At 36.7% G+C, this 14,687-nt stretch overlaps 1 protein-coding gene across 4 annotated transcripts; it reads right to left on the minus strand.

Annotated features, from left to right (window-relative positions):
* Positions 1 to 219: 219 nt before the first annotated feature.
* On the minus strand, positions 220 to 14,465 carry LOC114321504 (protein HIRA). 4 transcript variants are annotated; one of them, XM_028268673.2, is made up of 10 exons: positions 14,023 to 14,465; positions 12,951 to 13,226; positions 12,359 to 12,610; positions 11,883 to 12,280; positions 10,723 to 11,740; positions 10,365 to 10,575; positions 9,142 to 9,382; positions 4,657 to 4,779; positions 3,750 to 3,867; positions 220 to 923 (listed from the first exon to the last, which is right to left on the minus strand). In XM_028268673.2, the coding sequence occupies exons 1-10, from the start codon at positions 14,128 to 14,130 to the stop codon at positions 513 to 515; spliced, it is 3,156 nt and encodes a 1,051-aa protein (XP_028124474.2). In that variant the 5' UTR covers positions 14,131 to 14,465; the 3' UTR covers positions 220 to 512. The 4 variants fall into 4 exon arrangements, with proteins under 4 accessions (XP_028124474.2, XP_082762186.1, XP_028124476.2 ...); XM_082906060.1 differs by having other exon boundaries at positions 220 to 1,064; positions 14,023 to 14,464; XM_028268675.2 differs by having other exon boundaries at positions 12,359 to 12,613; positions 14,023 to 14,456.
* Positions 14,466 to 14,687: the final 222 nt, after the last annotated feature.

Raw genomic sequence — 14,687 nt, forward strand, 5'->3', positions numbered from 1 at the left:
GAACAAGTCTATGGCGGCAGTGACTAGTGGCCAACAACAACCAATGTTGGTGAGGGAAAAAAGTGTTACATTCAATAGATAGATTGTTGAATGAGTGACGTACATCACGTTTCAACAAATAGTTAGCTTAGTAAATTTCATCAGATAGACAAAATACAAGGAGAGAAAAAATAATAATAATAATAATAATTGTTAAAGAGAAAAATAACCTAAAGAGCATACATCAAATATGGAGCCCCACAAAGAAGACTCATCCGATTTACAAAATCCATTGTACAGTGAACAAACATCCAGAAGCTTGATTACAGAAGCCTATCACTTGCTCAAAGAGCAATCAAAATTTTTCTGTTTTGAAAATGAAAACTACTGTTACACACCACCCCATAACTACTTCAATGAGCAACGACACGAAAGTGTTTCACCCAAAATATTTGGGGTGAAAAACCTTCATGAAACAAAGCCAACACGGCACAACGGAGTACAAAGTAAAAATATACATTTCATCAACAAAATCATGAAGCCATTGCTGAATTTAATTGATCCGAAGCAGGTGGGTCCAAATTTAAATCTACTGTGGGTGTGGTGGATTGCACTTCATCTGTTAATGGCACAACAGAATCCGTTTGATCTGTCGCTGTTGGGGCATACTCCATTTCATCAGTAGCTAGCAGGGTAGGACACGTTTGATCTTCTGATGGACGGTCAGAAGCCGTTTGAGCAGTTGTTGGAGGGGCATAGTGCATTCGATCTGTTGCTTGTAACGAAGTTGTTGGAGGGTCGGGATTTTTTGGGTCTGGATAGATTTCAGTTATTTCATATTCAGATAGGAGATCCATAAATTCATTAAGTAAACGCTGAACTTTTCTGTTTGACGCCATTGCCGGAAGAATATCTTCCCTTAGGAGTTTGTGCTTCTTCATTCCCTGCGGAAGCAAAGACAAGTGTCGCCATGACCACGTAAGATACTAAAAACCAGAAACCAAAAGGGAAGAAACACAAACCGGAATGTAACAGAGAGAGAGCTCTTGGAAATTGTCCTAGGACATCCGATTCCCCCCAATCCACTATGTGAAACAAAAAACAGACAAAAGTACAGTGAATAACACATGAAGCACAGACACTTCAACTTGTTTCTGTAGTTTCTGACCAGTGTCCAACACCGACACTCCCGAACATGCCGAGATACATATGAGACAAGTCAAGTGGTGTGTCCCATTTTTTAATTGTTTTTTCTCCATCCTAGCACTTAGGTAACAAGAGACACGAGTCCTGCTTCTAAACACAGCCCAAGACACAGTTATCTTGCCATGAACTGTAAAAAGAGCCATAAATTTATAATCACCACTGTGTAAATATGTTATCAGTACATGACTTGTGAATAAGTAGTATTCTCTTTAATAATACAAATAAGTAGCATTTTCTCCTTTAATTTCTCAATTAGTGTTTGATCGTTGAAATTGCTATTTTTTTATAAAAAAAAACTTGTAGTGATTATAGGAAAATTTTCTACTTGTGCTACTAGCATACCCACAATTTCTGACGTTGATGAAATAGTTTATGATTGATAAAATTATAAAATAGTATTTTCTATAATGAATAATAAACTGAGTGGTTTTTCATGTTATATAAGGTTAGAAAATAAAATATATAAGGAAAAAAAATTGTAACATACCCCACGTGTCTATATCCTGATTTTTTAAAATCACTATATCTCATGTTTGTGTCCATGTTGCTTAGAAAAACACCATCATTGGAGCCCTAGACCTTTCCCTCGATAATTCCTTCCCTAGATATGCATGTAGGTGTAAAATATACCTAATACTCAAATCTAATTATGTAGAAAAACGAATGAACTTTCAAAATATCCAGTATGACTAATATAATCAATCAACCATTAGTTGTGCAACTTAAGATGAAATCATAAAGTCAAGTACCCATTGGATCACGTGCTCTTTCCATGTTTTGTATTTTTAGTAGGGTCTTATTAACATGCGCCCTAAGGGCACATGATAAGGAAGCTTAAAACCATTGTACATCCTTTATTTCACTCACTTTCATGCATAACGTACAAACAGACAAAGCATTTTAACAGGTGCTCTAAAGCCACACATTAACAAAACTCTCTTTAATAATACTAGGAGTAATTATTTAATATTGGTCATTTATTCAAATTTTTGGAAGTCTTCAGTATTTCAGTTGTAGTCATTTTACTATTGCTGTAAGAGTTTATAGGGTTTCAGGAAGAAAGATCGAGCCTAGTTTGAAATAGGGGGGTACAAATTCTCTCAGAGGGTCTTTAGTTGTTTTTAACATTTTACAAAGCCTATAATCAGCCTTGCAAAAGTAAAACTGGTTTGAATCGGCAGATGAATAAAACTTGGAACTACAACCCTCTTTTCTCGTATCTCCCTTCTGTTTTTCATTTTTAGTTTTAAGAACAAGAGTGAATTCACATCAGTTAGGATCTTAATGAATCTAGTCACAATAACAAGATAAAAATGACCACTCCGAAGACAAGGAGAAATGTCAAGGGTCCATCATAAAATCGTTGATGGAAGTAGTCCACAACATTGCATAAACGCTGAGAAATAGAAATCGTTGATGAGCATTTGAATTTTCTAAATCTTGACAAGAAAGTTTAATGAAAATTCTTAAAATATATGCTCAGAGTTCCACTATCTGACCCCAAAAAACGGGTTAATTACACCTAGACCCCCTCAACTATTAGCAAATATCAACCTCCCCCCAAGACCACCTTCAAAAGAGTAGTATTTGTATATTTTTTAGTTGGGGGTGTAACATGTACGGATTCATAAATGATGGGGGTAAAATGATATTTGCTAATAATGGTGTAATTAAGCCCCATAAAAATAAAAATAAAAAGAAAGAAAGAAAAGAGAAAATTGCACTAAAATGGAAACACCAAACAAATTCTGCAATTGAGTGGGAGAATTAAAAAAAGACAACATATATGGAAGATTCAGAAAAATTATAAAAAGATGGAAAATTTTATAAAATTACTAAAATATTTTGATTCTCTGTTCCCTTTCAACCCTAACCCACCAACAGCGACACTGCCAGCCCCTCCACCTCCCCTACACAGCCACTGCCTCCCCCACATTCCTCCACCAACACCACTTATCCTTTCCTCTTTTTGTTCCCACCCTATCTTCAATCCCTCCCTACAAACCCTAATCATTCTTTCCCCCTCTTAAATCCCTCCCTGATTCCACACCCTTCCATAAAGGTTGCATTAGGGTTTCGGTGGTGGTGGTGGTTGTGGGCTAGGATTTGGGTGGGGTTAGGGTTTATGTGGTGGTGGATGTTGTGGAGTACAGTGGTGTGGGAACAATTGAAAAGAAGGGTAGGTAAGGAATGGACAGAAGTGGCGGTGCTATCTGAGAACAGTGGTGGTTGGGGCAAAAGTAAGGCAGAGAGGGTGGTGGTGGCCGTGGATGGTGGCATTGACTGTGGTTGTGTGGCGGAGGCGGAGAAGGGTAGAAGAGGGACTGACGGTGGTGAGAAGGGGTGGCTGACAGCCGGTGGTGGCTGCCGGAGTTGCAAAGAGAGGGGAAGGGGAAGAGGCGAAGGGTATTATTGTATTTTTAAATAAAATTTCCTTGTCCTTGAAATTAGTTTTGAAGATTCCGTCTTTGTTGTAATTTGAAAGAGTATCCCATTGAATTGCAATTAAGTTTTTGAAGATCTCATTTTAGTGCAATCTAAAGAAGAGCTACGAGTAGCCTCACCAGCACACAAGGATCCCATGCTGGGTTCTTAGGATCTGAAGATACAGCTTCAGCCATCCCAGTAGGAGGTCCAAGAAAGCTCTCACAAACTTCTCGTAAACGGGACTCATCTGCTTCTCTGCAATCAAATAATAGAACAAATTACTTATCATCATACATACCAAAAAGTCAATGTCTATCTAACATGAAAGACAACCCTGAAAGCACATCCATATACATCACAACTAAAAAAGAAATTCATTAACTTATTTAGTTTTTAAAGAAATTGATTAATTAGTATCCAACCAATCACTGAAGTACAAGATGTGATGGACATGGTTTTTAAGTGTCAAAGTACAGCTTTTTTTAGAAGATTTCTTGAAGTTTGTACTTGTACCTATGCATCTTCCTATTCAAGATATACACAAGTTCATAAAAGGAAAACATAGTAGTGTTACATGTGAAAACTTTGATACCCATCTCTCAAAATGTATAAATACAAACTTACAGTCAACCAAAAATTATGAAAGACTGGGATTTGTTACATGAAATAGAAATTAAATGCAACTATAGTCTTTCAATTTGTGCCTTCTCAAATTAATTAACCATCTAATCTACAGCTACCTCCCATTTAGCTTACTTGCATAAGCTTTAAATACATATTAACCATCATATACATTCAACTAAAAGCAGTTAATGTTTTCAAAGCACAAATAAAATTAGAAATACCAGTCAATATTGAGAATAAAGACTGAGTAGCCACTGACCATAAAATTAACTTAATTTTGCAGAAAATGAATTCAACAGCACACCTAAATATCTTTAGTTTTGTAAGAAGTAGAATATCAGAATTTTAGCCAGAGTAAATAATGAATTCACTCATGAATGCAATAAAATAAAAAACAAAACAAAACAAAACCCAACCAACCTCGCCAGAAACCGTATGTAGGACAATAGGCATTGGCGATATTCATTAGGTGACTTCAATGCCAGTGCGGATGCCAGCTGAGTTTCCAAATGAGCACGTGTCTGCATTCCATCATCAGTTACCCTGTGCCAGAAACAACCATATTAGCCCAACTCTTGCAGCAAGATAAATATGTATATATATAAAATACAAAATTTGCTAGTACAGGTAACTGATACTAACAAGGGTTATTTATATAGCCAATTAATAGGGCAAGAGATTTCAACAAGTTTAGAATCCGAAATGCAGCAGAAGAAAATTGTGGAGCGTGGAAAATTATATTTCACCCCAAAAAATAAGAAATTCATGAAATAAGTAACCATCTATCTAACAAAACGGGGCTGGTTTTGAAAATGTGTTAAGACATTTGTCCTCTGTGGACATTTGTCGGCTCAGATCAGTCCTAAGGAGAAGATCCAATGGTTGTCTGTGAGATCATATGGTTAAGATTTAGTGCCTTTCTATTTCAAAATTTGAAATTTTGATGACTGGTTTAGATTCGGCTAGATTATAGTAGGTAGTGCCTTTAGGCACAGTTACTCCTAGTTGTGAATAAATTGAAGATAATATCATGTTTGGTAAAAGCCTTGCATGTTACACAGAACGAAAGAAAATTTTAGTCAGAATAATTCCGTGAGAAATTTATACAAGGGTGATCGTGAGACTGAATTTATTGAATTTTTATAATAAAATCCAATTAGCATACATGGTGGAGAGAATGATGAAGAGCTAAAAATCATGGACACGGGACATGGCGACTTCAAAAAAATGAAGACACGGACACAAAAGGGACACGGCAATAAAAAAATATATTTTTATTTGCTATGCAAATTAATATTACGTCTACAAACAATCAAAATTAACAAAAACTAACACTAGGCCTAGTTTAGCATGTCTTGAAAAAGACAAAAAGTCAAAAAGTTACTTAAAAAGCTAAAAAATTATCACTACTTACAAAAAAAAAAATACAAAAAAAATAAATTTACATATAAAAAAATACAACTCAATTTTTTGCTGAAGTGATGGGCTGTCCGCGTGATTGGTCTGTTGTACTTGTCTAGAAATGATTGCCTCCTTCGCGGGCAACCATTTAGACTGTGTTGTTCGGCCCGTGAGGGCCACCACGGGTCACATTTTGATAATCTGAACCGTTTAATATGTAAAACTCGTTGAATAATATATGCTTATAAAAAATACGCTGATCGGATATCACTAACTATATGATCAAATCAGTTTTGTATAAAAAAAAATTATGGTGTTATAGTTAACAGGTGAACAAAAAATAATCCGATCAATGTGATTTCGATATCCAATCAATGTGATTTTTTACAGTCATATAATATTCGACGAGTTCTACATATTGAACGGTTCAAATTATCAAAATGGGACTCGTGGTAGGCCCCATGGGCAAAACAGCACAGTCCAAATGGTTGCCCACGAAAGAGGCAATCATGTCCTTATCTCCTACACTCTGCCTAGAAAAGGGTGTTGTACAGCCTATTACACTTACTTCTCCTATACACTTATTTATACAATTTTTTATTACACATTTTTTCGTAAAAAGACAAAAAGCTAACTCAAACATCCATCTTTTTTTCCTCAACTTTTTAGTCCAAAAAGACAAAAAGTGCACTTATTTAGGACACCCCAAACAACCCCAATATTTTTCTTTAAAAAAAAAAACAATAGATTTAAATAATTAAAAGATCATCCATAAAAAATAATACACATTCAACATTCAAGATCCATTAAAAGCACTAAAGAAGAAGGGGGGAAAAGCTAGTTGACATGTCCCCAACATGTACCCAGCGTATCCTCAGTGTGTCCCCGACAAATAAATTAATTAAATAAAAGGATACACCCCAACTGGCATGTCCTCGTACACATCTCTCGTAGCCCTGACATATCCGACACCTCTATGGAACCTGTTTTGGAGTGTCCGTACTTCATAGATGAAGAACAATGAAACCATACAACACCCCATTTCCAAGGTATGCATGGTTCTCCAAAACCCAAGGTCAGGTATGATGTCGTTAAGTGGAAAGTCTAGATGATGTAGATATTTAGATGAAAAATTGATCGTAAATTCCCATGGAAGAGCATTGGGTGGGTCACAGTCCCCTCCAAATAAAAAAATTTTAACATTGCCAATTGTTGTGAAAGACTGGCCATCAAAAATCCAACTACAAAAGAGAAGAACAAGAGGGTGGTGAGGCGGTTATTTAATGGACAAAATCTACTTTAACCTCTTGTCATATGGCTTGATAGCACTATACCCTCATTTAAAAATAGCTACTTACCCCTCATGTGATTTTGGACTGAAATGCTACCATTGCATTTTATATCCAAATATATGGAGAGTGTGCTACACACGCCTCTTTAAAGAATGGGATATAATATTTCCTTAGTTAAAGTCAAATGTCAACAGGTAAAGACATATTTACCATTTTTCTTCATCTTCTACCTTCAAACCATAACCCTAACCCACCTATCTCTCCCACAACCCCTACCCCACCCATTCTAGCCACCTCCCCCACCACTTTACTGGCACCACCCTTTATTCCCCGACACCGCCCACCACTTACATGTAATCCAACAGTGAAAAACACCTAATTTACAATTATCTCCTGATATTTCAAGATTAAGATTGATTCCAACCCAATTATTCCTTTACTATTCAGTGGTTACAGAATAATTTAATTGCATTAAGCAGTAACTTTTTGCAACAATGTCGTGGACAGGTATCATAAAGCAGAGGTTTTGCTTGTGATTTCTTTTTTATTTTTATTTTAAAGAAGTAGTAGGCAAATGGGAAGATACTAAAAATTTGTAGAGTTTCTTTTAATATTGCTTTTCAAAATAAGAAATTAGCTACCAAATTTGGTTACACATGATGCATATGCCAATACAAATCTAGTAACATCACTAGTGCTATCGGGAAACTAGAAAAGGTAACTATAGGAAATGAAACTCATATGATTCAATTCAATCCCATTAGCTCCTGCCTCACTTGTGTATGTGTAGTAGCATATATAGATGTACACATTTTTATATGTTGCATATATATATAATATGCCGACTCCATTTGATGGGACTTAACGCTTGGTTTGGTTTGGTTTCGTTATATATATATAATATATAATTAAAGATGTAAACAAATTAAAAATTATGTTAAAAAGTTATGAATTAGATTAATATGTAATTTAATTGGTTAATATAAGATTATATTAAAAAATAGGGTCTAAATAAAATAGAAAAAGAGAAGATAGTTGAAGGGTGTTGAGCTCATTTTTCAACTAGTCCAAACCACATGGGGGCTAAGTGGGTATTTCTAAAAGGCAAAATGCTATTGGGTCATTCCACAAGGGCGTAAAGTAGATTTTGCCCTTAATTAATTACCCGTAGGCAGCGTTACATTCACTCTTTTATTTTGCCCTTAATTAATTACCCGTAGGATATGACAAAGGGTAAAGGTGTTAAATATATTGGTCCAACGCTCGTAACCAATTCAGATACTTGAATCCTCTAATTTTATATAATGTTTGAAAAAGAAAAAGCACACATTTGCTAGCAAAAAAATATTTCTTGCTTCTAACATGAATGGGAAATAGAAATTCCATATCCTATTTAATTTCAAGTACATTTCTAAATAATTTACATCCTCTTATCTAAGAATATTATACAATATGCAATATATGTAAGTGTTCAAGACATGTCCTCATATCCATACTCAACATTTGGATACATATCTCGATATCTTAAGATTTAGGATTATGAAGGTTTGATGCTTGGACACTCATCCAAACCCGATGCTCATCTCCGAGTCCATGTAACAGCCTATGCAAGTCCAATTCTTGGTTTCCAGGGAAGTATGGTCCATTCTTTTGTCCCTGTTCAGAATTCATAGGGCTATGCCATGAACAGTTCTAGGCATGATGGAAATCCAGTGGGAATGCAGCTCCTCCATGTCTTTGAGGGTGTATACAGAAGGAGACAACAAGAAATGCCAATTCTTAAGCTAAAGCACGTGGTGTTGGGCTATTTGTTTTAATGTGTTCAGGAAAGGATTCCTGGTCATCCAATTAGTTGACAGATATTATGAGGCCACCCACAGGGACCTGTCCCAGTACTAAGGTTCTTGTGGGATGAGAATTGCATGTGCCCTGATGTCAGCCAGGTGCTCTGAAAGTCTGAAACACCCGGACAACTTGCTAGAAAAAAGAAATATTGATAATACAAATAATAATACCAACAAAAACAATAAACTTATGAAATTTCTTGTTTGATCCATTGATAGGCTGTCTCCTTATTTCCTTTTAGCTCTTAAATATGTTGCACATTACATTGCACTTATAACTGAAAGGGTATACTTTATGAACAATTGAACAATACAAGTAAATTTTATGCTTCTTCAAAATATCAGAATTTGTAATAATGCATACAAACCTGCTCCAACCTGGCTTTCTGGCCACGAACTTCTTAACATCCACCTGTAAGGTAGCCAGCTCACCACTCTGAATCGAACCCAAATTCCATGAGCTTGCAAAATTGGAAGCAGGGAAGCAATCATCTGCAACCCTCAGCCAACACAAGAGGCTCATATCAAAAAGGAAGGCATGGCGAGTGGATAGCACAACCAGAGGACAACCAGATTTTGATAACTTTGCAGATATGATTTTGATTGTGCCTGGAAAGTGGAAGAACAGATTGACAAGAAAAAGGTTAAAAACCATCAACATCAAAGACAGCTGCAATAAATTAAAACGAAGTTCAAAACCTGTCTCATGCACGTGGCTGATTTAATATGATAATTTCCCTTGTAAGTACAAAGTGAAAAGGAGTAAGAGGATGAAAAATATTGAAGAATTATATACGAGAGGGAGCAATCTTTCTTCCAAGCTTCTCATCCACGAGAAGAAGAAAAGGGGGAGAGAGGATGAAAAATATTGAAGAAAACCTGTCTCATGCACGTGGCTGATTTAATATGATAATTTCCCTTGTAAGTACAAAGTGAAAAGGAGTGAGAGGATGAAAAATATTGAAGAATTATATACGAGAGGGAGCAATCTTTCTTCCAAGCTTCTCATCCACAAGAGAAGACGAAAAGGGGGAGAAGAGAAAGAGGAAAGGAAAAAAGTGGAGTGCATGAACTAACTTCCATGTCTCAACTCTCAAATATAAGAGAAGAGAAGACAACAAAGATACATGGATAGAAAAGGGAGAAAGTGGGAGAAACAAAGAGAGCTCAAAGCTCCTGAACATATTTTCTTGTTCAAAAACTATTCATCTGCATGGACTAATGACGTTTTTATACAAATAAACACAATTTATAGACCTCATAAAATGACCTAAAAAAACAAGTAGAACCATTAACCATCTAGAGTTCAGACTCAAGCTCCTCCTAAAACGCTAAGTCATCAAAGCAAAAGTAAGACCAAACAGCATATCTATGAAGAGCTCCTAATATGACTAAAACAAGTAGTTAATCCAATTGTCACATCATCTGCTCTCATAAATTTTGTTGATTTGGAGGAATCCATCATGATTGAAGTGCTTGGTGTACATTGGGACACTTCAAATATGGACAAGAAATACTTGTCAGACAGCATATTACTCATTGAAACAACAATACATCGTTGTAATCCAAGTCCCAAGATTTTTCGGGTTACCTGCATCTTTAGCAGTTGACTGTGGATCTAGAGTAACCAGTGAAGCTAATGAATCATGAAGAAGGCATTTCTTGTTGAACAGGTCCCATACATATAAAGATCCCTTCCTCGTGACAAGCAACAACTTCCAACACTCATCACAATCAACGAATACAGCTGCAGATCCCATCATCAAGGTTGGCATGGCACGTCTCCCACATTTTGTGTATACCTTCACGAATTTTTCAATAAATCAGAAGGACTATTCATTACCAGAAAAGGAAACACATGATTTTCCAAAATAAGTAGTCAAAGGTTAATACAAACACACACACACACACAATGGTAAAATGTGCCAGTTCAAGAACTCAATGGTAACCTGTAGGCATCCATCTTCAGACCCAACAGCCCAGAAGTTGGCATTACCAGCCAAAACAGTGACTTTCCCAGAGATCCTATCAGACCAAAGAGTTTGAGCCCCTCTTGTACAAATGATTTCCGTTTCTTTCATCATAAATGTATTTCCCACTCCAAAAATGTCATTTACAGCATGTTCTCGTGGACGAGCTTCCAAGCAAACTGGTATTGTATCTTCCCCGTCTTTCTTGTCAAATACCCTAATTGAAAGTGTACTAGAAGCAGCAGAAGAACCAGAACCCTTCCCAATTCCTGTTTGTTCAACACTGACACTTCCATCCTCACTGACAGGGGCCAGAACCTTCTCAATTGCCAGACTCTCACTGATGGTAGCCCTAGCATTGACACCTGAACGCTCTCTTATATCAGAGTTTCCACCTATTGTTCTCCTGACAAAGCCTTCTCTAATCCCACTGTCTGTAAGCACCACCCCATTATCATCCTTTCTGTGATCCGATGACTTCAGAGGGAAGTCAAGTGCTTGAGACTGAACATCACCAGATATATTTTGCTGCTGACCAGGCAGTCCAACTGCCTCAGGGATTATTCTCTTTCTTCCATCAGGACGTCTGTATTCTCTTTGCTTCACAGGACTAGACATCCGAGCAGTAGCTTCCACTTTATTTAACGCATCGACACTAGGTCCCCCACTCTTCTTACCATCATCAACTTGCGATCCAGAAGCCTTCGTTGCAACCTCCAAATGAGTAGAAGATTTTTTGGGCATCTGGTTTTGTGGGACATCTGGTGTCACTCTTTTGCTTGTGGTTTGTTTTGCCGAGGCTGCTTCAAGCAGCAACTGTGCTGGGCTTTCTACTAAATTTGCCTGTCGGCCCCCCCTGACATCACCATAACGATTTCTCTTCAGCTCATCCAATTCAGTATCAGTTAGCCTCTGACCAAGTTCTTTCTCCTCAAAGTGGAAAGTAGCCACTGTCCCATCCAAGGAGCATGCAAATAGTGAGTACCCATCAGGACTCCTGTTCCAAAGAATAATAAATAAATAAGCTGAATTTATCAGGCAGGCAAAAGAGAATTTAGATTAAAAAACATACTAACCAATATCATCAAGTTACATAATTTCTATGAACAGCTATTTTGACAATTGAATAGCTAACTAACCAGGATAAATCCACGACACTTTGAGTAAAGAAATGCTTGGCCACAAAGAGGGGACGAGGACTTGCAGTTGTCCAAACAGTTATAGTGCGATCCTGACTACCAATTGCAATAATATTATATGGCTGTGCTTCTTTGCCTCCTGTCTTAGAAGTTCCATTAGTCCATCCGGCAGGAGCGGCTTTTGCTTCCTGAGTATTCGAAGAATTCCTTCTGAACATTGAGTGATTGAACTTTACCACAATAATAGGAGCATTGTGTCCTAAGAAGTCAAAAGTGGCAGCCCATTCCCCTCTCTCTAGAACAGGTGCAGAGTGCCTTGGCTTCTGGAAACCGTGAGTCGTAGTTATAAAATGGCCACAAGGTGACCACCCAAGTCTCCGAAAGAATGTAGAACCAAGCTGAAAAGAACACTTTCATCAAGCTACAGAAAGGAAAATAAGAATAAAACAAAATCTACAAGTCACGTATAGACATACTGATTTTGTCCAGTGGCCATCTGTCCTGTGAACAAGGCTCCAGTCACTTGTTCGCCAAATAATCACAGTCTTATCATCTGATTGACTTGCTATGAAGGAACCAATAGGATCCCAAGTAACCCCCTTAACCAGACTAGAGTGACCTCTGAGAACAGCAGTGCAGATGCCACTGCTCATATTCCAGACGTGGACAGTATTATCCAGACTTCCACTAGCCAATATCAAGTCATCTGGAGACCAATTAAGATCCACCTACTTTAAGCACAAAAAAACCACCAGATTAGATGGTACAGAGTGATACAATTGGGAATTGGATTAAAAGATTAGGGGATGCTTGAATGACAAGCAAAATTGAAGTCACTCATCTTATGTTCTGTTTTTTAAACCATATGGAGGTACAAATATGTTCTCTAGAAAGTAGACAATAAAAGTTAAAAGAGATTTGAGGCAAGGGAAGTACAAGCCACAAACGAATTAAATTTCTTGGAAACACAAAATTTAGCAAAATACTTATTTCAAATCAGATTTACACTGGAGGGATTCAGTTTGGTTTGACTTTCAAATATCCCCCGAATGAAAGCTGTCTTATTACCACATCTGCAGTGTGTCCTCTCAAAGTCATGGCAACCTTCCAGTTCTCAATATCTGGTGGCTCTCCGCTACCAAATTCAGTAGTTCCTGAACCAGGCTTCCTCTCATGAATTAGAATCACCTGGTCATCAGACCCTGAGGCAATGTACCGACCATGCTTAGCCCACCTAACACAGTTAACAGACCCAAAATGATCGCGAAGGGTTGCAAGAAGTTTTGGTGTTGATTCATCAGTTTCCAAATCGCGGCCTACAGATTTCATATTCCATATCCGAACCTGCTTGCCAAAAAAAAAAAAAAAAAGTAGAAATATAAAATCTTTCATAATATTATAGACACAAAACATAAGAACTAGAAGTCCTGATCCTTGAAAGTCCTATAATGACATGAATTAATTGAGTTGCGTTGCAACTACCATTAAGTTATATTTTCAAATGTATGAAGTTTCAAATTGTAACTGTTTGCTAATATATAATTGTTCAAAGAGTACTCACAATAATCACAATATTTATAATAGCATGTCAAAAAGAACATTCGTGTTTAAGAAAGAAGACTTTAGAAATTGAAAAAGAGAGATACTTGGTGGGATACATGATTCTACAATACCAGAGTATCATGCAAGTATTGCCTAGTGTTGGATTAGTGGGTGAACTTTGGGTTTCAATAAACATGAAATCCGTGTACAGTTCCTACAAGTTGCATTGTCCCTTATATGCTAAATTTTAGTAGGAAACTAGGGTTTGAAGCACAATCATTCAGTTCAGAGCAAAAAGTTCAAGACGGTACATATCAGTTCAAGCATTCGTGAGTAATGCAGATTGAAACAGAGAAATCACAAGGACACATTTGATGGACGGACACAATTAAAAAACAATAACATTCAAGTACAATTGAAGGCCGTGCCAACAAGTGAAATTCTATTCTGTCATTGAAGAATGAAAATACATAACTTCAAAAATAATAATTCCTTTTCTTTCCTGTGTTTCTTAACAACCAAACAGCACAAAAACTAAACAAAACAGACCCAAGAGCTTGAACAAAAAAAAAAAAAAAAAAAAAAAAAGATACACAACCTTGTGATCACCACCACCAGTGGCGAACCTAAGCCCGCCAGGTTGAATATCAATGGAGAAAATCTGCATACCCTCATGCCTAATCCAACTGGGTTTCTCTGCAATCATTGTTCTGAGACCTAACTCAGACTTCAAATCAATTGAAAAGGGTATGTAAATTCATGGCTCTGGAACCCAATAAACCACAGATGGGTACCAGAACTCAAAAGCCCTAATTTTGGAACAACACTCTCTGATGCTGCTCTGACAAAAACCCTAGCAAGTTAAACTTGAACAAGAAGATTAAAAATGCTGAAGATTAAAAATGCAAACTTTTTTTTCTTTCAATTCTACTACTGGAAGTGCAAATGTTGAATGCGAAATAAAGACGGATTAGGGAAAAAGGATATAAAGGGACAATAGATTCGTAATCTATAGTACATGGGAAATTCTATATGGACTTTGGTTACCACATTTGTCTTTGATTTGGTTATGAATTACATTATAATATTGATTATTATATTATTTTAATTATAATTTAATATTATTTGGTAATATCTATGTTCGGTTTAAAAAATAAAAATTAATTTTTATTATGACTCACGAAATGTTTATATCATAACATTACAGTACATATAATTTGTAAAAATGTGTCCGATGGCTTGCTAAACCTGTCCGTGTTTTGG

Source organism: Camellia sinensis, chromosome 14 (genome assembly GCF_055761805.1).
Source record: "Camellia sinensis isolate YWXY chromosome 14, ASM5576180v1, whole genome shotgun sequence".
In the NCBI taxonomy this organism is placed as follows: domain Eukaryota; kingdom Viridiplantae; phylum Streptophyta; class Magnoliopsida; order Ericales; family Theaceae; genus Camellia; species Camellia sinensis.